The sequence below is a fragment of the Podarcis erhardii genome (genome assembly GCF_964252035.2).
Source record: "Podarcis erhardii genome assembly, chromosome: 2".
NCBI classification, from domain to species: Eukaryota; Metazoa; Chordata; class Lepidosauria; order Squamata; family Lacertidae; genus Podarcis; species Podarcis erhardii.
In genome coordinates, this window is record NC_138498.1 from 58,027,187 (window position 1) to 58,049,526 (window position 22,340).

The 22,340-nt window shown below is 41.3% G+C and overlaps 1 protein-coding gene across 3 annotated transcripts in view; it reads right to left on the minus strand.

Annotated features, from left to right (window-relative positions):
- FSTL4 (follistatin like 4) overlaps positions 1-22,340 on the minus strand; it is a 360,182-nt gene that overhangs the window by 16,456 nt on the left and 321,386 nt on the right. The window contains exons 8-11 of one of the 3 annotated variants that reach the window (XM_081850325.1): positions 20,824-20,944; positions 4,918-5,079; positions 3,002-3,136; positions 913-939 (exon numbers count right to left, since the gene is read on the minus strand). In XM_081850325.1, coding sequence (XP_081706451.1) covers positions 913-939; positions 3,002-3,136; positions 4,918-5,079; positions 20,824-20,944 — 445 coding nt within the window. The remainder of the gene's footprint in view (positions 1-912; positions 940-3,001; positions 3,137-4,917; positions 5,080-20,823; positions 20,945-22,340) is intronic. The other 2 variants (XM_081850327.1, XM_081850326.1) reach the window with 2 other exon arrangements.

Below are 22,340 nucleotides of genomic sequence, written 5' to 3' on the forward strand. Positions count from 1 at the left end.
CTACTGCCCAGCAAATATTTATACTGACGATTCATTGTACAATTTCTTGTAGACATATCTCAATACTTAGGGCTCCTGCGAGAACTTAAGAGAGTCTTTTTGCAGAATCGTCCCACAGTGCTGCAGTAATGCTTGGAAGGCTAGAATCATGGGGGTGTGGCAACTATCACCTTTCCTTCCTGGTTGGGTAGGAAGAACACTTGGCAATTGGCTCCATCATGTGGTCCAGCTTTTTAATATATCGTCATGGTGACATGAGATAAGGCCAAGGAAAACACATCTTGCTCTGCTGTGATGATATATGAATCAGACCTCAATAAGTAAATCCATTAAGGTTTTAAGGATTATTTTAACCTGCACAGAGACTAGAAGTGTAGGATTCACTATAAATCTGATCAAGCTGAATAAACAATTGTCACTGGAGTAAGCAGTGTTCTACATGGTTGAAGGGAAGGAGAGCAACAGCTTTCCTGATATTTATTTAGCAAAAAATATGGAGCTGAAATATGTGGCCTAGAAAATAAACATCTGTTCAAGTGATGTAAATGAACAAAGAACAGCAGGATTTGTTGGTGTAAATTAGAGTACTTACATTCCACTTAAAGTATAGTAAATTGTGACTTTCATTCTGGTGTTTCTGCTGATGATTACATACTTAAGAATCTGTTTTCAAATGTTGTTAACTTTCTGAGTGCCTGTTCAGAAAATCTTTATCATAGAAACTTAAGAGTCTTTTAGAAAAGTTGCATCACTAATATTCTACCAGATATTTGTTGGGTTTGCCTGCGTGCTAAGCTGAGACCTGCTGACATTGCTAAAGTTAGTGGCAAATCAGTGGAGAATGGTCCATTATGGAATTATTAAAGCAGACAAGCACATTATCACTACAACAAGACAATTTTACTGCAGTACCTTCCTCTCGCCACAGTATGTTTGCAACTGCAGCATCAGAGAAATGGGAGAGCCAGAAAATGATCAAGAAAAAGAAAAAAAAAAACATTGTCAAAATTTCATTGCAGCAATTAAAGGAATTTAACATTCTGGTTTTTTAAAACTGTTTTTCCTCTGATAGCTTTACAGTATTAATTCAGAAACATGATGTCACTTGAGTAAAGATATGACAAAATAAACTTCACCAAATTCAGTTTTTCTGTTGAAGCATCTATTGCCCCTCCCCCACAGCAAACATCAAAGTTTTTATAGAGAGAAAGTTCTCATTAAATTAAATATTTTTGATTTTTGCCTAAGTAAAGATTACAAAACATGTCTCTTCATGAGACAGTTCTCCTCTTTCCACAATAATGGCCTTTTATCTTGTAGAATCACACAGAAGCTGTAACCACATGAAAGCTTGCTGTAAATGCAATGCATTTTCTAACAGATAATTACAGAAATCATAATGCTAAGCAGACTTTCTTTTCATTAATATTCATTAATGAGCATTTTGATGTTCAAAGTTTTATTTTTTAATTAATTTATTTTTACAGCCTTCTCTTGGCAAAAACAGCCTTACCATGGAGATTACTATTATTCTTTTACCTAATATTTATTTACATTTCTTACTTGTGGAACAAATGCCTGGGGCTGATCTTCCATTGTGCGTTGGTGACTGAAGGCACATTTGTTAGGGAGCTGTAGTCAATCCCAGTTGCCTAGGGGTTGTTGTTTTGTGATTATATGCCCATTTGAAAATGCATGTTTGTCAAATTCATGCACTAAATTTTTAAATGCAATATCTTGTTGGCGTATCTTAGAAAATTAATGTGTAAAGCTGGCTGTACACAGTCCTATGCAATGGTTGCCATGGTGCTACAAAGGATTGTGAGACCAATCTTGTGTTGCGTTTTGAAAACAATAGACAGATAGCTTCAAATATTTTTCTTTTGCAGCAGTGCCTTGTTAGCTTTAGGCATCAAGAAAATGAGAGATACAAATTGACTGCAATTTTAATTAGAATGGCAAGGGATGTAATTCTATGACTGTCAATGAAAAATCTTGCATTCTTCCCTGCTATGCAAGCTGAACCTTGTATCATATTGCACATATTTCTTCAAATCAGGAGACATCCTGCAGATATTTTATAAGCAAGATTTCCATGAGGTTTCATTAGTGGTATGGGTCTGATTTGTGAGCACTTTAAACTCCAAAACAGGAGCAAAAGAGTACCCCTAAACTCTACGCCATAACATAGCCCAGCAGATGCCATCAGAATAAGGCCAGAGCATGGTGGCCTTGGATAATACTGTGACCCCACAGGTATGGATTTTGCTGCCCCAGCATCAATGATCTCATGGAGGACATCATGGGGATATAAAGATAATAGCAGCAAGCTTGAAGGTTTCTAATCCCTGGTGTGTTCTAGATTATGTCATAACAGGGTCTAGAGATTTATCCATAGCCTATAATGCTCCTGACCTGGATGGAACCATCTGCATAATCCCCAGCCTTGAATGATTTACTAGAAGAGGGAATATGGCAGCAAGTGTTCCAGACAAGCTAAAAGAGGCAGAGTCTGCAGGAAAACCTCTAGGTGCCAATGCATTCTTGCTGCTGTTACACTGTGCCGGATGTTTGCTGAACTAATTGGGGGTGGGGTTAGGCTTAATTCCAAACCACAGAGAAGGTCTACCCATCACTAAATTTCTCATGTTCCATGCAGAATTTCAGGAGTGAAGATCAAATACGTCTTTGCTTCAGACTCATTATATATGAGAGCAGACTACTAAGGAACAATGTGGAAGTTCTTAACCAGAGTTTGTTAGTTTTAAATAACAACAGTGAATGAAACCACAAAGTCCCTTAAAATTGTGTAATTAATTAACTACTGTTGGTGATAAACGGGAAGCAGACAGCTACTTTGAAATTAAGCTTGATCATGTGAATCTTTACTCAGGCAAAACCCAGTTTGGTACCATTCAATTAAATCCGCAGTTTTAAAACTCAAACCATAACCTTAGATATAGTAAAGAGCTTAGAAAGTGTGTGTAAAAGTTAAACCTACGAGTCTTTCTAGCTGAATCTTCAATGAAGAGAGAAGAAATATCTTCATCTACCCCCACTTCATTTTTAGCAATGCAAGTATAGGCACCTGTGTCTTCATATCGGACACTACTGATGTGAAGTTCGCTTCCATTTGCTGCAACAAAAAAGATCCACAAAAGCTATAAATTGTAACAAGCTCTGGAAAGTGAGGTTTTTAGGCTGCAGTCTTAAACGCAGTTACTTGACAGAGAGTTCCAGTGAAATCAAATAGGCTCAGAGGGTTTTATCCAACAAAGTAATTCTGTTAGCATAAGGACTTTTTCCTTTCCTTGCACACCTGCCCATCTGTTCTGGAGGACTGGGAAGAGAGAGAGAGAGAAGAGGAAAGGAAGTTCTATGGTGCTAGAGGAAGTCCTTGTGTTAACAGTAACAGGGCAACTATGTGGGATACAACACAGGGTTTCAGCCTTATGTTTTTGAACTCATTGTTCCAGAATTGAGATTGCTTACAGTTGAAGAAGTCTAGAAATACTGAGGATGAATGATTGGTTACCATGACATTGGAAAGTCACAAAAGTTTACTTATCTTTCTAAGAATAAGAGAATGTCAGTAGACAATATATTATCAGATGGATAAATCTTTGAACTTCTGATAATATTTTCATTTCTTGTATTTATTCACATATTTCTAGGGCATCTTTTAAAGCAAAGCCTTCACAAAGAAGCAAAACTGGCCATAAAATACAATGGCACATTTCGGTAACGCCAGCCACTTAAAACAACTGTCTAAAACAGTTCACCGGCCAGTAACTTACCATTAAAAATTGAAGTAAAACCACATAAAATCATTTCCATTCAGCAGCATTGTAAAATTCTTTGAAAAACATGTGGCCTTCCAGAGTCTGTTTAAAAGCCTGTACATGAATTTTGGGATATTAATTTTGATTATAGCTTTTTTTACAGGCAGTTTGACACTATGAATATAAGATACTAAAAGTGGCAATTATACAGGAATTGAGAAATTTACTGTAAACTGATGAAAAGAATTGAGAGCTGCTTTAGGGCACAGTCCCTCAGCCAGCATTTGGCTCATGGAGGGGCTTTCTGAGCAGTGTACATACTGCGTAAAGGTGAGAGGCCCACTAGTAGGGTGGTACTTGTGCTGCCACACACCCTTGATGGAACAAAAAACTGTCCCACCCTGCTATCCAACAGGGCTTTGGATGTGGTGGTTTCTGTTCCATGGAGTCTCCACACCCCCCCATGTGCAACAGGCCTGCTCTGTTAATTCCAGTAACACAGAAAATAATACAAATTCCTTCCAGTAGCACCTTAAAGACCAACTAAGTCAGTTCTTGGTATGAGCTTTCGTGTGCATGCACACGAAAGCTCATACCAAGAACTGACTTAGTTGGTCTTTAAGGTGCTACTGGAAGGAATTTGTTTTGTTTTGACTATGGCAGACCAACACGGCTACCTATCTGTAACAGAAAATAATGTTCTGTTCATTCCAATAATATGTATATGAAAAGAGATAGTGTACTGGAGGAATCCAGCATTGTGCTTTGTTTGTCAGCACAGGCATTTCAGATTGTCAGACAGAACAATTTCCCCTCTCCTTACCCCTCACACAGGAGGTATGTGGGATGCATGGGGTGGGGAAAGGGGAGAAAGTCCCATAGTGCCAGCAAAATCCCTTGCACAGGGCATCCACCATTGAGACTCATTTGGTGAATCACGGAGCCAATTAATTTTCATCCCATTTGGTGCATCACAGGGCCAATTATTTTTCATCTCAACCAATACAGCAGCACTTGATCCAGATTTTACCTAAGAAGCCGTAGAAAGTATTGACTGATGTTGAATTTGCAAAGAGAAAAAGCAAAAATTCGGTTCCATTTGACGTCAGATAAAGCAAACTTTTCTTACCCTTACCTAATAGCATCAGTTGCTTAGACAATTTGGGCATGATACCAATGCCATTCTTTAGCCAGGAGATTTTGGGATTTGGGATCCCCTCAGCATGACACTTGAGGCTGGCTGATACCCCAGGTTCTTGTGCCTGGGTTTCAGGATACACACGAATCACTGGTGGGACTGTGGAGAGAGAAAAAACAAAACAATGGGTGGCTTTAAACTAAGCTGTTAGGTGTCAGCTCTTATGCACCAACAACATACAACACGGTACTGTTGTGGCAGCTAGGGATATAGAGGACCCAAACATTATGGATCCAAACCATACATTATGTGCAATTTCATGTTTCTTTCTTGTGTGTGTGTGTGTGTGTGTTTGTTTGTTTGTTTTAAGGGGCTGTAAACTTTTCCTTTCCTATCATTTAACTGCTCAAGACTGCACTCCAAGTACCTTTCTGCAATGCTGGGAAATTATGTGGTAAGCCTGTATCTTTTCCCTGCAGAAAGAAAAGCACCTTTTGGGTGCATGATTTTGAGTTGACAGCTGGCAGGATGAGAAAGAGTTGGCAACCTTCCACTGGCACTCTTCTACTTTTGATTGTGTACTCTAAAGTTGACACACACACACACACACACACACACACACACACACACACCACATTACACTGCTGCTGAAAGAGTTGCACTGACTACCAATAAGCTACTGTGCTAGGTTTGAAATGCTGGTACTGGTGTGATGGACTATGCGGCGTTAGCCAAACTGACTGTTAAGATCCGGAACCAGGGCGACCAGAAATTCCAAAGAGAATGGAGTAAATATATTGAGTACTTGAAAGATAATTGCAAAAATGTGAAGACACTAGGAGGACTGAAATAAATCTTGTAACATAATGTAAAAATAGTATCTGACCATGGACCAAAATGGACTTGATATATATATATTGAGGGACAGAAACTGGCAGTTAAAATGCGCATACAATTTATTAGAAATTGGAAAACCAGCTGAAGGGAAGGAGGGAAGTCACAACCTCGGCGGAGCAAATGTATTTGATGTGTATCTGAAAGGCTGTTATGTTTTGTGTTTTTTTAAAAAAGAAACACAACAAAAAATATTTATAAAAAATAATAATAATAAAAGCGAAACGAAAGAAGTGCCATGGTCAGATCACTTCCTGGTGCAACTGGACCTCTCTGCGACCCATCCCCTCTGCAGGGAGGTGGGACCAATTCGGATGGTCCGCCCTCGCCACTTAATGGATCCAAATGGTTTCCAGAGAGTGGTAGGGGATGCTTTATTCCATGTTGATGGCCTTTCAGCTGATTCCCTGGTGGCCCGCTGGAATGTGGAGTTAACCAGGGCTATTGACTGTTTGGGTCCGAAGCGCCCTCTCCGATTGCATGGAGCCCAGACAGCCCCGTGGTTTTCCACGGATCTGAGGGCAATGAAACAATCGTTGAGATGGCTAGAGCGCCGGTGGCGGATAACTCATTCCGAATCTGACCGGACACAGGTTAGAGCTCAACGTCGAGCCTACCAAGTGGCGATAGCGACGGCGAAGAAGAATTTCTTCACTGCCTCTATTGCATCTGCAGAAAACAGCAGCAGGAGACTTTTTCAGGTGGTTCACAATTTAGCAGAACCACCTGCAACATCGGGGCCCAGTACGGGCCACATGTTCTCCTGCAATGATTTTGCAAAGTTTTTTTGCAGATAAAATCACTCAGATTCGGGAAGAAGTAGACTCCAACATGGGAGCAGGGCCGGGGCGGGAGAGTGCTAGAGTTTTGTCTAGTCAAGTTGAGTGGGATCAATTCCAATCTGTTACCTCCGAGGATGTGGACAGGCTGCTTGGACGAGTGAAACCAACCACCTGTCTCCTGGATCCTTGCCCATCCTGGCTTATAAAAGCTAGCCGGGAAGGACTGGGCGATGGGCTTCGTGGAGTGGTGAATGCTTCCCTCCGTGAGGGAGCCTTCCCAGACCCGCTGAAAGAGGCGGTTATTAAACCGCTTCTTAAAAAACCATCTTTAGATGCAGCCACGATGGCCAACTATCGCCCAGTCTCAAATCTTCCATTCTTGGGCAAGGTGATTGAGCGAGCGGTTGCTGAACAACTCCAGGCATGCCTGGAAGAAGCGGATCATTTGGATCCCTTCCAATCCCTTCCAATCATGGGACTGAAACTGCCTTGGTCGCACTGGTTGATGATCTCCGGCGGGCTAGGGACAAAGGTGAGAGCTGTTTCCTAGTTCTGCTGGATCTCTCAGCGGCATTTGATACCATCGACCATAACATCCTTCTGGACCGTCTTGAGGGGCTGGGAGCTGGGGGCACTGTCATACAGTGGTTCCGCTCCTTCCTCCTGGGCCGTGTTCAGAAAGTGGTGGTGGGGGATGAGTGTTCAGACCCCTGGGCTCTCACTTGTGGGGTGCCTCAGGGTTCTGTCCTCTCCCCCATGCTTTTCAACATTTGCATGCAGCCGCTGGGAGAGATCATCAGGAGGTTTGGGCTGGGTGTTCATCAGTATGCGGATGATACCCAGCTCTACCTCTCCTTTAAATCAGAACCAGTGAAGGCGGTGAAGGTCCTGTGTGAGTGTCTGGAGGCGATTGGAGGATGGATGGCGGCTAACAGATTGAGGTTGAATCCTGACAAGACAGAAGTACTGTTTTTTGGGGACAGGAGGTGGGCAGGTGTGGAGGATTCCCTGGTCCTGAATGGGGTAACTGTGCCCCTGAAGGACCAGGTGCACAGCCTGGGAGTCATTTTGGACTCACAGCTGTCCATGGAGGCACAGGTCAAATCTGTGTCCAGGGCAGCTGTTTACCAGCTCCATCTGGTACGTAGGCTGAGACCCTATCTGCCTGCGGACTGTCTCGCCAGAGTGGTGCATGCTCTTGTTATCTCCCGCTTGGACTACTGCAATGCACTCTACGTGGGGCTACCTTTGAAGGTGACTCGGAAACTACAACTAATCCAGAATGCGGCAGCTAGTCTGGTGACTGGGGGCGGCCGCCGAGACCATATAACACCGGTCTTGAAAGACCTACATTGGCTCCCAGTACGTTTCCGAGCACATTTCAAAGTGTTGGTGCTGACCTTTAAAGCCCTAAACGGCCTCGGTCCAGTATACCTGAAGGAGTGTCTCCACCCCCATCGTTCTGCCCGGACGCTGAGGTCCAGCGCCGAGGGCCTTCTGGCGGTTCCCTCATTGCGAGAAGCAAAGCTGCAGGGAACCAGGCAGAGGGCCTTCTCGGTAGTGGCGCCCGCCCTGTGGAACGCCCTTCCAGCAGATGTCAAAGCGATAAACAACTACCTGACATTCAGAAGACATCTTAAGGCAGCCCTGTTCAGGGAAGTTTTTAACGTGTGATATTTTACTGTATTTTTGGTTTCTATGGAAGCCGCCCAGAGTGGCTGGGGAGGCCCAGCCAGATGGGCGGGGTATAAATAAATTATTATTAATTATTATTATTATTATTATATAATGAAGTGCTGGTACTGGTGTGTAAACCCTAGACAGGTTGGGACCAGGATACCCAAAGGCCTGTGTCATACCCAACCAATCACTGCATTCTGTGGGAGAAAGTATCTTGGAGATGTCATCCTACCAAGAGGCCCATTCTGAATGCTGTCAAGGTCTTTAGTGTGGCGGCCCCTATCCTTTAGAACTCCCTCCCATTATATATCAGATCTCTATTCTCTTTGCCTCTTGCTGTGTCTTCTATGGAGATCTTCATGCCAGTTCATATCTGTATTGGATTTGAATGATTTTATGTACATGCTGTTGTGGTTTAAATTGTTTATATGTATTTCAAGAAATGTTTATATATATATATATATATATATATATATATATATATATATATGCGCATTTGTTTTAAGTGTGTAAGTGTGTGTGTTTGTATAAATCACTTTGAGGTTTGTCATGGGAAGCAGTTCACTAAATGAAATAATAAATAAATAAATAACACACAAATTATTAAAAGAAACACTGGTCTTTACGGAATTCTAACATGAGAGATTAATAAGTAATTCTTGGGGGGTGGGTTGTGCTGCAAATTTGACTCTAATCTAATTGTTTATTTACTCCAAGGGCTTTTAAAAATAACCAACTCATGCATTACAAACTGCTTAATTTGGCCATCAACAGCTCAACCCTACATAGGTGTCAACAACTCAACGTTTTAGTAGTCCAGCCCGTAAAACTATGTTTGGTTTAGTGCTGAGATGAAATGGGCAAAACTAGATTTTCAGATTTACACCATCCCAGATGGGATGTACCATGCTGGTGGTATTTGAAGAGGTGAATTCTGTGCTTGTGGTGTGTACTAACGCTGAACTTAAATATACCCTCTGTCTTTCCCCAATGTTTTTTTCAGGCTGCAAAATTGCTGGTGGAGGGGGGAATTTTATTATTTTATATTTTTATTTATACCTTATCTTTCCCCCTGACAGGACTCAAGGCAAGATATTTCAGAGGTTTAGGCAGGCAAAATATGGGAAGCTCTCATGAAAACTTAGGATCGGTGGTGAATGCAATCCCAGCACTGATGTGAACCTTTAAAAAAATGCACAAGTTTCTTGAGAGAGCAAGGAGCAACACCCTCATTCTTCATGTTAAAGGCAGGTGATGAAGTGGAATTGGCATGAAAACACGTTAGAATGAGGGCAGTATTCTGTGTCCTCTCCCTGGTGTCTTGTGAGTAAAAATAAATAAAACTGTAAACACCAGCAACAGGGAGCAATTTGGGCTGAATCTTCTCTGTCATAAAATACAAATTAACACCATTAACATCAGTGAGAGTTATATCTATCCTGAAGGAGCATGTTGAAGACATTGCTTTCCTGTCTGAAGGGCATTTCTGAGATGATCACAGTTTGAACATTTCTGCTACCGGAACAGATGCAATAAAAAGTGTTGTTTGAATTCACTTGTCTCTAAAGGATAGATAGAATAAGGCCCCATTTGAGGAAAACACACATTTATCAAATAGCTAGTTTGATATGCAACTGTATATAGCAGCATTTTGTATTGAAAAAGTAAACTTCACCACTGTTGAAAGCTACCTTGATTTTTCTTCTTCTCAGCACCATGACGTGTTTCAGTGAATTTAGGGTAATTTCCTTACGCTGCCTCCCTTCCCCTCAGCCAAGCTAGTTTAGTCACATTGTTATGATGTCACTCACATTTGTGTTTGCCATATGTTTTGTATAGTGAAGGTTTTTCCCCTATAGCATTGTAAAATGGAGGGATGGGTTCTTATGTAACTGTATGTGTGGATTTTTGAAAATTGCATTTTTGATTTTGTATGCTGCAAAAAAATGGTGGTGGTGATACTGAGAATGCTCTCTGATCTATGGGCCCCAACCAGCCTCATATATCCAATTTAAAATGGTATTCTGAAATAGTTTTGGTTGGTGTTTAAACAAGAACTGAAGAAAGAAGGGGTTGAATCCTACATTCACTCAGTAGAGTGTGACCCAAATAAGCAAAATAAGCAAAATCTGTTAGAGTGGTGTGAAAGCGTATCTTGGCAGCTCTAGTGGAAAAATAATACACAGACACTAAAATTAGACTGCACATTGGAACCAAATCTTATACAATTTCAAAGATTCAAAAATACTTATTTTTTGTTTACAATCAGCATGCATCAAATCTTTGTGAAATTCATCTTTTGACATGAATTTGTCGTTTGCGAGTGGAGGAATCCATGAAAAACTCTTATCGTTCATTCCCCCCATTATTTCATCTTGGCACTAATCTGCACACATAGTGAGAGCCCTCCAATCTTCCCAGGTTGCATTTTTTGCAAGAACTTGACTAGATATTTTTAAAGTGTATCACAGAGGGGCCATATTCACCAAACTGAGCTAGCTCAGTTCATAATATTACCACAATGAAGGTACTTTCAAGAGGATGTCGGCTGACAAACTTTAGATGCAAGCACAATGTGTGGTGTTGTTGTTGTTGTTGTTGTTGTTGTTGTTGTTGTTGTTGTTGTTGTTTTTTTGCGTGGTAACTCAGTTTGGAACACCAAAACCCAGAATTAAAACTTGCTAGGAACCCTTCTAATTAATATGTCCCCAGTGCTATTTTCAGAAAGGAAGAACATCTAGCAATTATATTCATCCACAATATCCCTTGAGCTATTTCCTTCCAGTGACTATCCGCAAAAAGATTCCATTATCTTGTACCTACCTACTGATCACTAAAATAGTTCTTAAGTCTATTCACCAGAACTAAAAATAGTTCTGGTGAATACTGTAAACGATATCAGAAAGGGAAGCATGGTTTCAAGTCCTTTTGTTTATAAAGATGTAAAAAAAGACAGCTCAGGTGTAACTTGAACTGAAGTGATTGGAGGCAATTGTGGAGAGAGAAGATAGGAACTGAACCTTGCTTCCATTTTAAATCAGGCATTTGGTTTTACCTTATTTTATCCATAAAACCATCAAGGCACACTGTGCTGTTAGGATATTTTCTGCCATTCATTACAATAAGCTTCACATACCATAAGAGTCTCTAACCAGGCTGACAGTATGCTTTCTGACTTTGCCAAGCCTACTAATCATGAACTGTCTGGAAGAATGCATGCCAGATTTGTTAGAGTCTCTCTCTGAAGGAAAGAGATTTGTGTACTGAGGCTGCTACAAAAGCCAACTTTCTCTTAGTAAATTAACAAGAACGAAAAGTCCAACATATTAATAGCACTATGCTCCTGAGCAATTCTCATTACAGCCATGGGCAAACTAATTTTAGCACACATTACATCATATCTTTAAATAGGCATGAGAGTAGCATCCTCATTTAATATAACCTGTTTTCAAAGGATATCTATAAAAGGAAATAGGCAAACTCACTGAGGGTTTTGTTAACATGGGCAGATTGATGATATTTAAACAAATCTGTTAATTACCTAATTTCTTTGTCCCTTGAATCTAGGGTAGAACAATGCAAAATTATGTGCAGATGGTAACATACTGAAGGCATATTGCATCTGAGGAAAAAAGCAGGTTGGCTCATTAGGAAAAAATAATCAAATTCATAGGAGGTTATGATTCATAGGCAGTTTTGTCTGTATGAAAAGCAAGTAGATGAATGCTGGGCTGTTTTTCTTAAACACTTCTGGTACAAATGCCCATCAATTGTGCTAACCTGACTTTCTTGACTGACTTTCTTTATAGCCTGATTCATCACCAGCCATTTAAGCAAAGAATGTGGCTTAATCCTTGCAAGTGCTTGATAGCATAACAGCAAGAGTATTTCTTTCATTAGTGAATAATGCTAATTAAAGCTAATCAACACAAGCAGAACAAAGATGAAGCTCTATAACTTTACTTAAACAAGCAGTGCTCGAAATGAGCAAAGCAAAAGACCCATTATTTTTTTTAAAAAAGTGGGAGTTTAAAACACCCACCACTTTGATCCTGCTTCAGGTGTTGTTTTTGGAACGAAACTATTCTTCTCCTATGCTGAGAATTGGGCAAGGTAAATATGCCCCTGTTGGACTTCTCAGCAGAATCTTAGCTACTATATGCCTTAGATGGGATTGGGAGGCATCATTTTGAAATGGTTCCAGTTGTTTTTTGGAGTGGGGTAAGGCCCTACTCCAGAAGACTCCATTTCTGGTGGAAATGGCATGTGACACTTCAGTGGCATATGGTGACCCATAAGGATCAGCTTTGTTTCCTCATTATATTTATCATCTACATGGAATCACTGGGACAATTTTTGTGGGGGAGGGGGGAGTTTTGCATCCCAGAAGCAAGACAGCAAGCTAGAAAGCCAGAGAGGCAGTGAAATGGTTGATCTCTGCTGGAATCCAAGGCTGTGGCTATGGGAGAAGCAAGACCCTTTGGGGGTGTTAATGCTGTGGACCACTCTACTGCAAGCTCAGGTTGTATATACGTGTAAATAAACCATATATCATAAAGACACCACCATCTCTGCTGTGCCTCATTCCCAAAAGGAAACAAGAGGCCTGGGTAAGCACTTGGAACCCCTGGAATCTGGTACCATTTGGAGTGGCGTGCAACAATATTATATATCACATATTATTATTATTTCTTACCCCCCCCTTCATCCTAAGATCCCGGGGCAGTTTACAACAATTAAAACACAGTATCAGAAATGCTTTAATCTACTTCTCCCTGCCTAAGTCTCAAAGCAGCTTACAGTGATAAGAAATATACAATATATAAAATTTAAATATATAAATTCAGCCTCAGAAATTTAAAGCCTCAGAAATTTGAGATCTCAGGAATTTGAACGAATAACATCAGAATATTTTAAAACGTCAGGAAAGCATTCATGACGCAAGGGCCTTTTGAAAAAAAGTGCTTTAACCAAGTATCTGAAACTCAGCAGGGATGGTGCCTGACTTCCAGGAGAAGGAGGAGGAGGAGGAGGAGAAGGAGAAGGAGAAGGAGAAGGAGAAGAAGAAGAAGAAGAAGAAGAAGAAGAAGAAGAAGAAGAAGAAGAGTTTGTATTTGATATCCCGCTTTATCACTACCCTAAGGAGTCTCAAAGCGGCTAACAATCTCCTTTCCCTTCCTCCCCCACAACAAACACTCTGTGAGGTGAGTGAAGCTGAGAGACTTCAGAGAAGTGTGACTGGCCCAAGGTCACCCAGAAGCTGCATGTGGAGGAGCCGGGACGCGAACCCGGTTCACCAGATTACGAGACCACCGCTCTTAATCACTACACCACACTGGCTCCCTCCACACAGTAGGAGGGAGTTCCACAGAGATGGCTCCACAACACAGAAGGCATGACTTCTAATACTAATAGTGCTCCCCAGGGCTTTTTTCCAGAGGGAACTCACTGGAACTCAGTTCCAGAATCTCTCAGGTAGGTGCCGTTGCCATTCTAAGAGAAAGAGGGAGGCGTTTATTGTGAGTTCCAGCACCTCTTTTTCTAGAAAAATAGCACTGGTGCTTCCCCAGGTGATCTCAGTGATCAACTTGGAATGTACAGGGTAAGGTGGTCCTTAGGCTGGTACTCCTGTTTGCCTGTTCCTCAAAACGTAAGACCTGGCCACAGTAATTCATACAGCTTAGTTACATGAAGGTTGGATTATTGTACTATGTTCAACATGAAGTTGCCTTGAAGGTGACATTGGTAGGGTTGTCATATTTCAAACAGTGAAAATCTGGACGGAAAAGTTGTTGAGCTAGACATTGGGAAACTTTAAAATGTAGCTGCAAGGCTCATGCTCATGGGTGCTTGGCCACGGGGTCGTATGTCACCCATTCTACTACAACTGCGCTAGTTGCCAATGTGCTTCCAAGCACAAACTATAGTGTTGGTGGTTATCTTTAAAACCTTAAACGGCTTGGCTCTAAAATACTCAAGGAACCACTTCCTCCTGCAACAGCCTGCCTAATCTCTACATTCTGGTTTTTGTGTTCTCCTTCCTGCAACCAGCATTATATACTTATCCTGGGAGGTTTATTTGGCCTCCTCCTTCACTGCTTTCCATTGATTGGTGAAAACATTTCTGTTCCAGCAAGTTTCTGCCTGGCAGGTGGTGTATTATACAGTGCACTCTGTTCAGGGGTTTTTTATGCTGTGCCTGTTTTAATTTTTTATATCGGCTTGTTTTATATTGTTCTTTTATTATGGGAATCAATAGTTAGCATCTGGACAGCATACTGTATTTTAACCATCAGCTGCTCTTAGCAGTGCAAAAGCATTCGAAGGGTGAGGTACACATTTCTAAATAAATAATCCATATTTCCTTTATCAACATCCATGCTCCAGTCTAGAGTCAGAAAACTCTCTCTCTCTCTCTCTCTCTCTCTCTCTCTCTCTCTCTCTCACACACACACACACACACACACACACACACGGCTTCTTTTATGCTTTTACGGCTTCTTTTTATGTATTCATTTCACTAGAGCAGAAAATGTCCCTCTTGGTCTCCTTACTTTCTCTTCAGTTGAAACGAATGAAGATGTCTCTTCATGCAATAACATCTTCACTATCATCATCATCATTAATGTGCTCATAGAAGTGGTTAGGCTGTGAACAAGGGCTAAGGCTGCAATTCAGGTAAATTCATTTACCTGAGAGCAAGCTCTATGGAATTCAATGAGACTTCCTTCTGAGTAGGCATGTCAAATTTAAACAACAATAATATTTCCCTCTCCATCGTCCCACACAGTGATTTACCAAGTGAACCTTAAAAGCTTTGCAAAGTAGTCATTGTTGTTAGACCTCTATTATTTATTAATTTAACATCCTTTTTTAAAATAATGAACGAAACACTTTCCTAAGGCAACTCACAGTATTAAAATAGCGTAACAGCAACACACCAATTAAATATGTTTGTGGCTGCAACAGTATAGCTATATACAAAAGCACCATAAAACACACTTGTAAAAAGCTTTATGGGTTGTTTTGAAATTAAGTTCTCAATGGGCATCTAAAGACAGGAAAAGGGGAGGCTTGATGAGTCTCCCTGGGTAGAGAGTTCTATAGCTGTGCAGATACCACTGAAGGTTGTCTTCTTGGGATCTGCCTGTTCAGTTCTAGCTAGTGATGGGCCGGAGAATAGGGCTGCAGAAGGCTTGGATAGGTTTCTATAGGTGCATGCTTTCAAGGTGGTTGTTCCAGTGGCAAAAGTAACAAAGACTTCAGTGCCATATGATCAAGACTTGTCAACTGGAATTAATAAAGGCTGAGGTATCGCCTTATTTCTCTGAGGATCCCAAAGAAGTATGGAACAAAGCTTTCCCATATGTTTCAGCAGCAGCCCTGAATGCACACATTTATCCTGTGAAAGGATTGTCACTACTCACCTGCAGTACTGAATCAAAGTTCTCCATTAAAATTGCCTCAAAGTGAAATTACTATGTCACCATTTCAGAAGGATTAGTGGGAACTGCACATTAGTCTTTCACTTTCCATAGGAGCATTGAACTTCCAACACACTCCTGATTTCACTCAACCTCTTTTAAATATTTTACTTTTATTCCCTTAAATGGAGGATTCAGAGACGACATGAGGGTGATGGCAACTGCCAGTTGTGCACTGGAAGCAAGGAATGAATGTACCAATCTATCTGTGACTGAAACCAAGAATAAATGGGTGAGACATAAATGAGGAGTTGAACTAGGGCCAAATTTTATTTAAACTAAATCTACAGAGTGGGAACCTAACTTAAGCTCAACCTTGGGTGAGTCAAGCCCTGCCCATTTCAAGGCACATGACAAGGCATAGCTCCAAAGCCAGGGCCCCTTCCTGCCCCACCCCATCCAAGGCCCCATAACTCTGGGAAGATGTGGCAGGTGGGTCTCCAGAATAGGCTAAAGGCTTGTCCACACCTGGCCTAGGAAGCATGGGCCAGAGTGGTTTTCTGCTTGTCCTGTGCTATCTAGACACGGGTCCAAGTGGTTTTGCCTTTGCCTTACTGCTTTCCCCCCAGGAAACCTGCTCTGTGGAAAACTCGATTGCCATTTGCTCTGATTCAGCACTAAAGCATGGATTTTCCAGGGGAAAGAAGTGGGGCAAATGGAAGTGTGGATGAACCCTATGACCTTCACAATCCATGGAGGTGCCTAAGGGTGCTCACCTGTTGCCTTATCTAACCTTAACCTTTCCCACACCTCCTTGCCAGCAACGTGACCGACTTAACCATGAAACCAAACCTATCTATTTAACAGCACTGACCTCTAAACACGAACACCTCCTGAATCCAGTACAGAGTAGGGGGAAATAACCCCTGTTTGCCCAAATGTGCAAGCAGGCAAATTCTACTCAGATTCATATGTAAAGCTCTCAGCTGAAAGAACATTGTGATTTTCCATCAATGATTTACATGGACAGATCGCTCATATGCCGTTTGATTGTGATCTAAAACTGGAGGAATTTTTCTACCTTTCTGTTTTTCTTCTAAATGCCAGATTGCCACACATTACATTGTTCCAAATGGCTGTCTATTACTAGGGAGCTCTCTTGGATGATCTCTGAAATTGGATTGAGGAGCCAACCACCTTTGGTAGCCATTTTCATGGAAGACGTTACGATGATTTATGTCAACTTATTCTACGGAGCAGCAACCAAGGAAAATGATTCCTGGCACTCAGGGGTCTTTGGTTTGCAAACTATCCATTTTCATAGCAGATTACTGTTTTATGAGGCTCTTTATCCCCCCAAAAAGCTTTCTGTTAGAAATGATAAATGGCTTTTCTTTCGCTAAACTTGATGTATAAAATACAAAACTCTAATGTGATATGAGCACATATAAGGGGAGAAAGCATATTACCAGCATACCTACGTTTCTTTATGACCCCTATTAACTATTCACAGGCACAGAGTGCATTGAACCAGATTCATTCCATCTTCTTGAAAGAAATGTTGTGAAAGAGAGCAGAACTTAGAGAAACATCGGTAGTTTTACTTTTCACAAAATGGTGCTGTTTCAAACTATCCTATTCAAAATGTCCCATATTTTACTTCATGCTCCTCTTTCATTCTCTTTCAACAGACTGGGAAGCTCTGTGTCATGTGTCTTTCCCACACAACTTTGGTAATGTCAGAATCCCCTGCTGACATAGAAGATCCCCACACAATGCAGCTTTCCCCCACATTTCTCAGAATTTATCAGTGGTGGCTGGTGCCTATTGGTTGAATGGAAGGGTGGGAGACCAACAATAGGTGGAGCCAGAACCAAAGTGTGGCAGATCGAACTAATACTAGTTATTTCCCATCCTTCCCGCTGAGTTCTTTAAGGGGCAACATTGAGACTAAGGAGTACAAAGCCGACAGACAGTATCACCCCTCGGACTGATTGTAAGAAAGAAGACAGACAGGTGGGGACTGGCTGAGGGCAGACAGAGGTTGGTGGGGCAGTGCCCCATTTGCCCTAATGGACCAGCCTCCACAGGGACTGATCCAGTTCCTGGTAGATTTAAGGCTGACAAGGGAAGGAGTCATTTCTCTGATTACTCCCACACGACTTACAAAATATGCTTTACAGGATGAGAGAGAAAGGGAGGGAGGCTGAGCCTCCCTCACCAGCAAAGTGTCAGTCCCCAAACTGGAAGATACACAATGAAAAATAACGCACTTCTCTTCAACAATAGAAGGAATGCGAACTGGGCACCATGTTCATGGAATTGGTCACAGATGTGCTAAATGGGTGCAATATTCAGTGCGAAGTGAAAGTGCACAAACAAACTATTGTTGTTTATCAACATAATCCTTAAGTATTTGTGGGTCACATTTTGTGGTAGGGAAAAAAGAGGTTTGCACCAGCATTTACTAAGATCTACAGACTTGCCCCACGGGGTGCCTTTGCTTTGAGATAAGGAAAAGGAATAGGCCTAAATATTTAGTTACTGTTAGCGTATTTGTGTGAACATTGGGAGCATGTATGGCAGAGCTTCTGCTTTGTATGCAGAATGTCCTAGGTCCTGTTGCTGGCATCTTAAAGTAGGGCTGGAAATGTCTGAAACCCTGGAAAGCTGCTGTGGGCAGTACTGAGTGAGATGAACCAATGGCCCAATTTGTTATAATAAGGCAGCTTCTTACAATCTGAATTACTGGTCCAGGTTCTTTTGTGAAATAGGTATTATGGTATGGCTCATAATGGCAGCACCAAACTAGAGCATTATTTTCCCGAATGCTGATTCTCTATGCATTTAAAATATATTATCATATGCTATTATATTATCTGTCATTTTCTGCTAAGTTCACTTAGTTTATATATTAGTCTAATTGCATGTTCCTTGCCTTTGTTAGTATTCTGCCTTTCAGTCCAAGGAAAAGGCTCAGACCTTGTCCTTGGACTGCAAAACTATGAAATGCAAGCAATCCCTGAAGAAGAACCCATCTTGAAATGCTAGCACTGCCTTCTGTAGGTCAAACAGCATTGTTTTGCTATCCCTTTTTGATCCACTGCCCCATCATCAGTTGCCGGAACATGTAATCACTGGAGTGAAAAAGAAGAGTTGTGCAATGGGGGTGAAGTACATTAAGAACTGCAACAAGGCACTTTGGGGAGAAATCTCAAGAGGTAGCATAAGAACCTTCCACACTGCATCAGACAAATCTTTCTCACAGGCTCTGGCATCACTCTGCAGTGTTGCATAAGACTCCAACACCACTCTGTCGAAACTGATGTCCACACACTTGACATGTTTGCTAGCGCTTGGCTGTTTGGACGTATTACAAGGCAAACAAGGAAGAAGATTTGTAATGAGAAGGATGCCCTTTGAGGAGAGGATGCCTCACAGGGTATTACAGATATATATAAAAGCAAACATGAAACTCACTTCCCTGTGATTTCATCTACAAAGAACACATACCCCCCTCTCAACTTGTTGTATCTGAAAAGACAGGTTGGAGAAAGCCTTGGATTTGATCTACTGTCTACAATGTCCCACTCTGTGCAATCATCTTTTGAAGTTTCAAAGCCTTCTGGGGCTTGGATTCTCAGGGATGGCAACAAATCTACATTGCTGCCTGACACCAGTAACATTCCAGAATATCTGAAAAGATACAGAGGAGCAAGCTGTTTGGCTTATGTATTTATTAACATTTTAACCCTGCCCTTCCTCCCAGAGTTGCCTAAGGTGGAAAACAACAAAGAAAATACAAATAATAAAATATACATTTAAAATGCTACCCCCCCATCCAGCATTTATTGGAAATTATCATTAGCAGGCCACTTGGTATCATGGAGCTGCAGCAACAGACACTCCTGGAAGAGGTATTACTGCTGCAGACCAGGAGGGTGTATGTATTTGTGCTGGATTGGCTCTATCTGTGTGCCTGCACAGCCCTGATCTTGCTGCCTCAGACTTCCTGGTAAAAGCAACAATGGTGTTCCTGCCAGGAGGTATTGCTGCTGCTGCTCTGCCCTGCTGGGCAAACCACTCCTCGTTATCACACAAAGAACATTTTAATAAGGGAATTCTTTTCCTCCCTGAAACATGCACAGCCCACCTAGCTGCATATATATGAACGCACACACAAAACGTAAGTCAAACCAATTTGTTGCACCCAGCCACAATGGATTAACCACACACTGTTCCTTTAAGCAGAGCCCATCCTGCAAGCTCATCTCTTCTTTTCTTCGGCTGGCCTAAAAACAACAACCCTGCTTCAGACTTGTGTTTGGAGCCCTGTCTGGAAGCTGCATATAGCCCTATTCATAAAATGGCAGCTAAAATGGCAGTGACCAAGAAAAGAAAACTTTACCCCAAGGAAACAGTTGTCGGCCCACGAGATTGATGATAACTGACAAAGGCCTGGGAAACTTTCATAACCGCTCTACTGATAAATTGTATTAACTGTAGATCAAGGGTAGGCAGACTTCAGGACTGATGGATCTACTTTGTTTTTGAGAACGCTATGAACCAAGCCAAGAGTAAGACACAGGGCCTTATCCAGTACTGTCTATGCAGGAGTGAAATACTCATGCAATTGATTTCACTTTCCTGCACACCCTCAAAATCTGCTTCCGGTGATATGGGGACCTTCCAGAGCAGATTTCTGGGGTATACATGGGGTTCTATGAAGTGGAGGAGATAAAAGTGAAGGCCTGTTGCACAATCAGAAGGAAAGGTGCCTTTTTGCTGTTGCCATTCGGAGTCAGAAAGCCTTACGAATGTAAATCAGCCAGAGATCTCCCAGTAGCTCCCAATCCACTTTTCACCCATCACTGCTATAGATTAAAAAAAATTAACAAATATTTTGTATATCTCTTCGGTTGATCTCTCTATCGCTGCTTTCTTTTCCCTTGCCGTTTCTCAATGTGTAAATTAACAATATAACAGGTTTCTTTCCCCTTCTGCGGGTAGCAGTGAAAAGATGCATTATGCTTTTGTTTTGTTGCTTTTGTGAGAACAATATTAACATTCAGCATTGCTCACAGGAACATTTCAGCGAATTGTCACATGTGCCATTTACTAACCATTCACCTGAAGAATGTGGGTCTGATACAGTTCTTCATAGCCATAGGCATGACACGTGTAATTGCCCATGTGAATAGTTGTTACCTTGGTGATGTAGAGAGAATCATCTTCTCCAAAATCCTGTAAGTAACAAAAGACAGGGGAGGGGAAAAGACCTATCATTTAGCAATTTTGTTTTAAATGCTGCAAGTGGCTATGCTAACACTTTGCGTGTTTTGACAGTTGCTCAGCTTTCAATGGGGCTTACATTTTCAACATGTTATTTTTACATACGCAGATTTGTAAGATGGAATGAATAAGAGATAACCTGCCAATACATAAATGGGAGAAACTAAAACTAACTCATCTGAAAAGCTCCCTGGTTTCTTAAAAAAAAATTTAAAAAATGGGACTCTTATATAAAATGATGATAATCCAGCCTGACAATTGAATACTTGACAAATTACAAGGCAAACTGTTTTTGGGATGTGGTTTTAGTTTATGGATACGGTTAATGAAAGCACTGCCTACTAAATGAAGCTCTGAAACAGGCTTTCAATTATTTGCAAGAGCATTGTGTGTCAATGATTTCTGCTATTGTTCAATAAACCTAGTTACGAGTTAAGAAGAAGAAAGGGCATTTCCTTTTTTAAAAAATCCTTTTGATTTTTAATTGGCTAAAATGTGCTTTATTTTTTGCTTGAAAAAAGGAGAAGAACTCTGCTCTGTACTTCTAGTTCTTATGGTGTAATTTAGAATTATAATTATGTTAGAAAAGCTGAAATATTTGCTAGGTTTCAAAATGTGGCTCTGTTGGCCTTGCGTTCTGCTTATCAGTTTACTGCAAATGATGCTTCATAAGCCTATATATCGAGGAATAAACACAGGCTGCAGCTTTTCTTCTGCTTTCATTAGCATGCAGGATTTTGCTGAAGTGCTGATACTTTTATACAAAACCCAAAAGTACACATTTAAAAACCATACTTAATTAAGTTAAAGAATGATTTCCCCTCCCTTAATTAGCTTAATGTATGACACATGCTAAATAAAACCCTTTACGTGCAGAGCCTTAGTGCCTTATATACCTCCAATTATGCAATAAGGCTAATAAAACATCAGGCAGAAAATAATCATGAATGCGAGGGCAAAGAGTTTAACTCTTCAGACCCAATAAAAGACTTCAGAACTCTGAGAACTGAGACATAACACGTGGGGAACCTGCAGCCCTCCACATGCTGTTAGGCCACACACCCCATCATCCCTTACCATTGGGCATGCTAGCTGGGGCTGATGGAAGATGGAGTCCAAAAATATCTGGAGGGCCAAGTAGGAAAGTGCTAAATAGGAAAGCAATCAATATGCAGGTCCAGCAGTGGCGAATGAGGACGAGGAAGGCAGTGCTGTGTTTACTGGGATGGGGCAGGGTGAGATGACAGTGAGCTTGAGGAAGCTCTGGATTTGTAACATGTAGCTCCCTTGACCCCACACTGCCTTGCCCTGCACCATCCATGTCTGGCAAGAGGCAATAGAATCAATG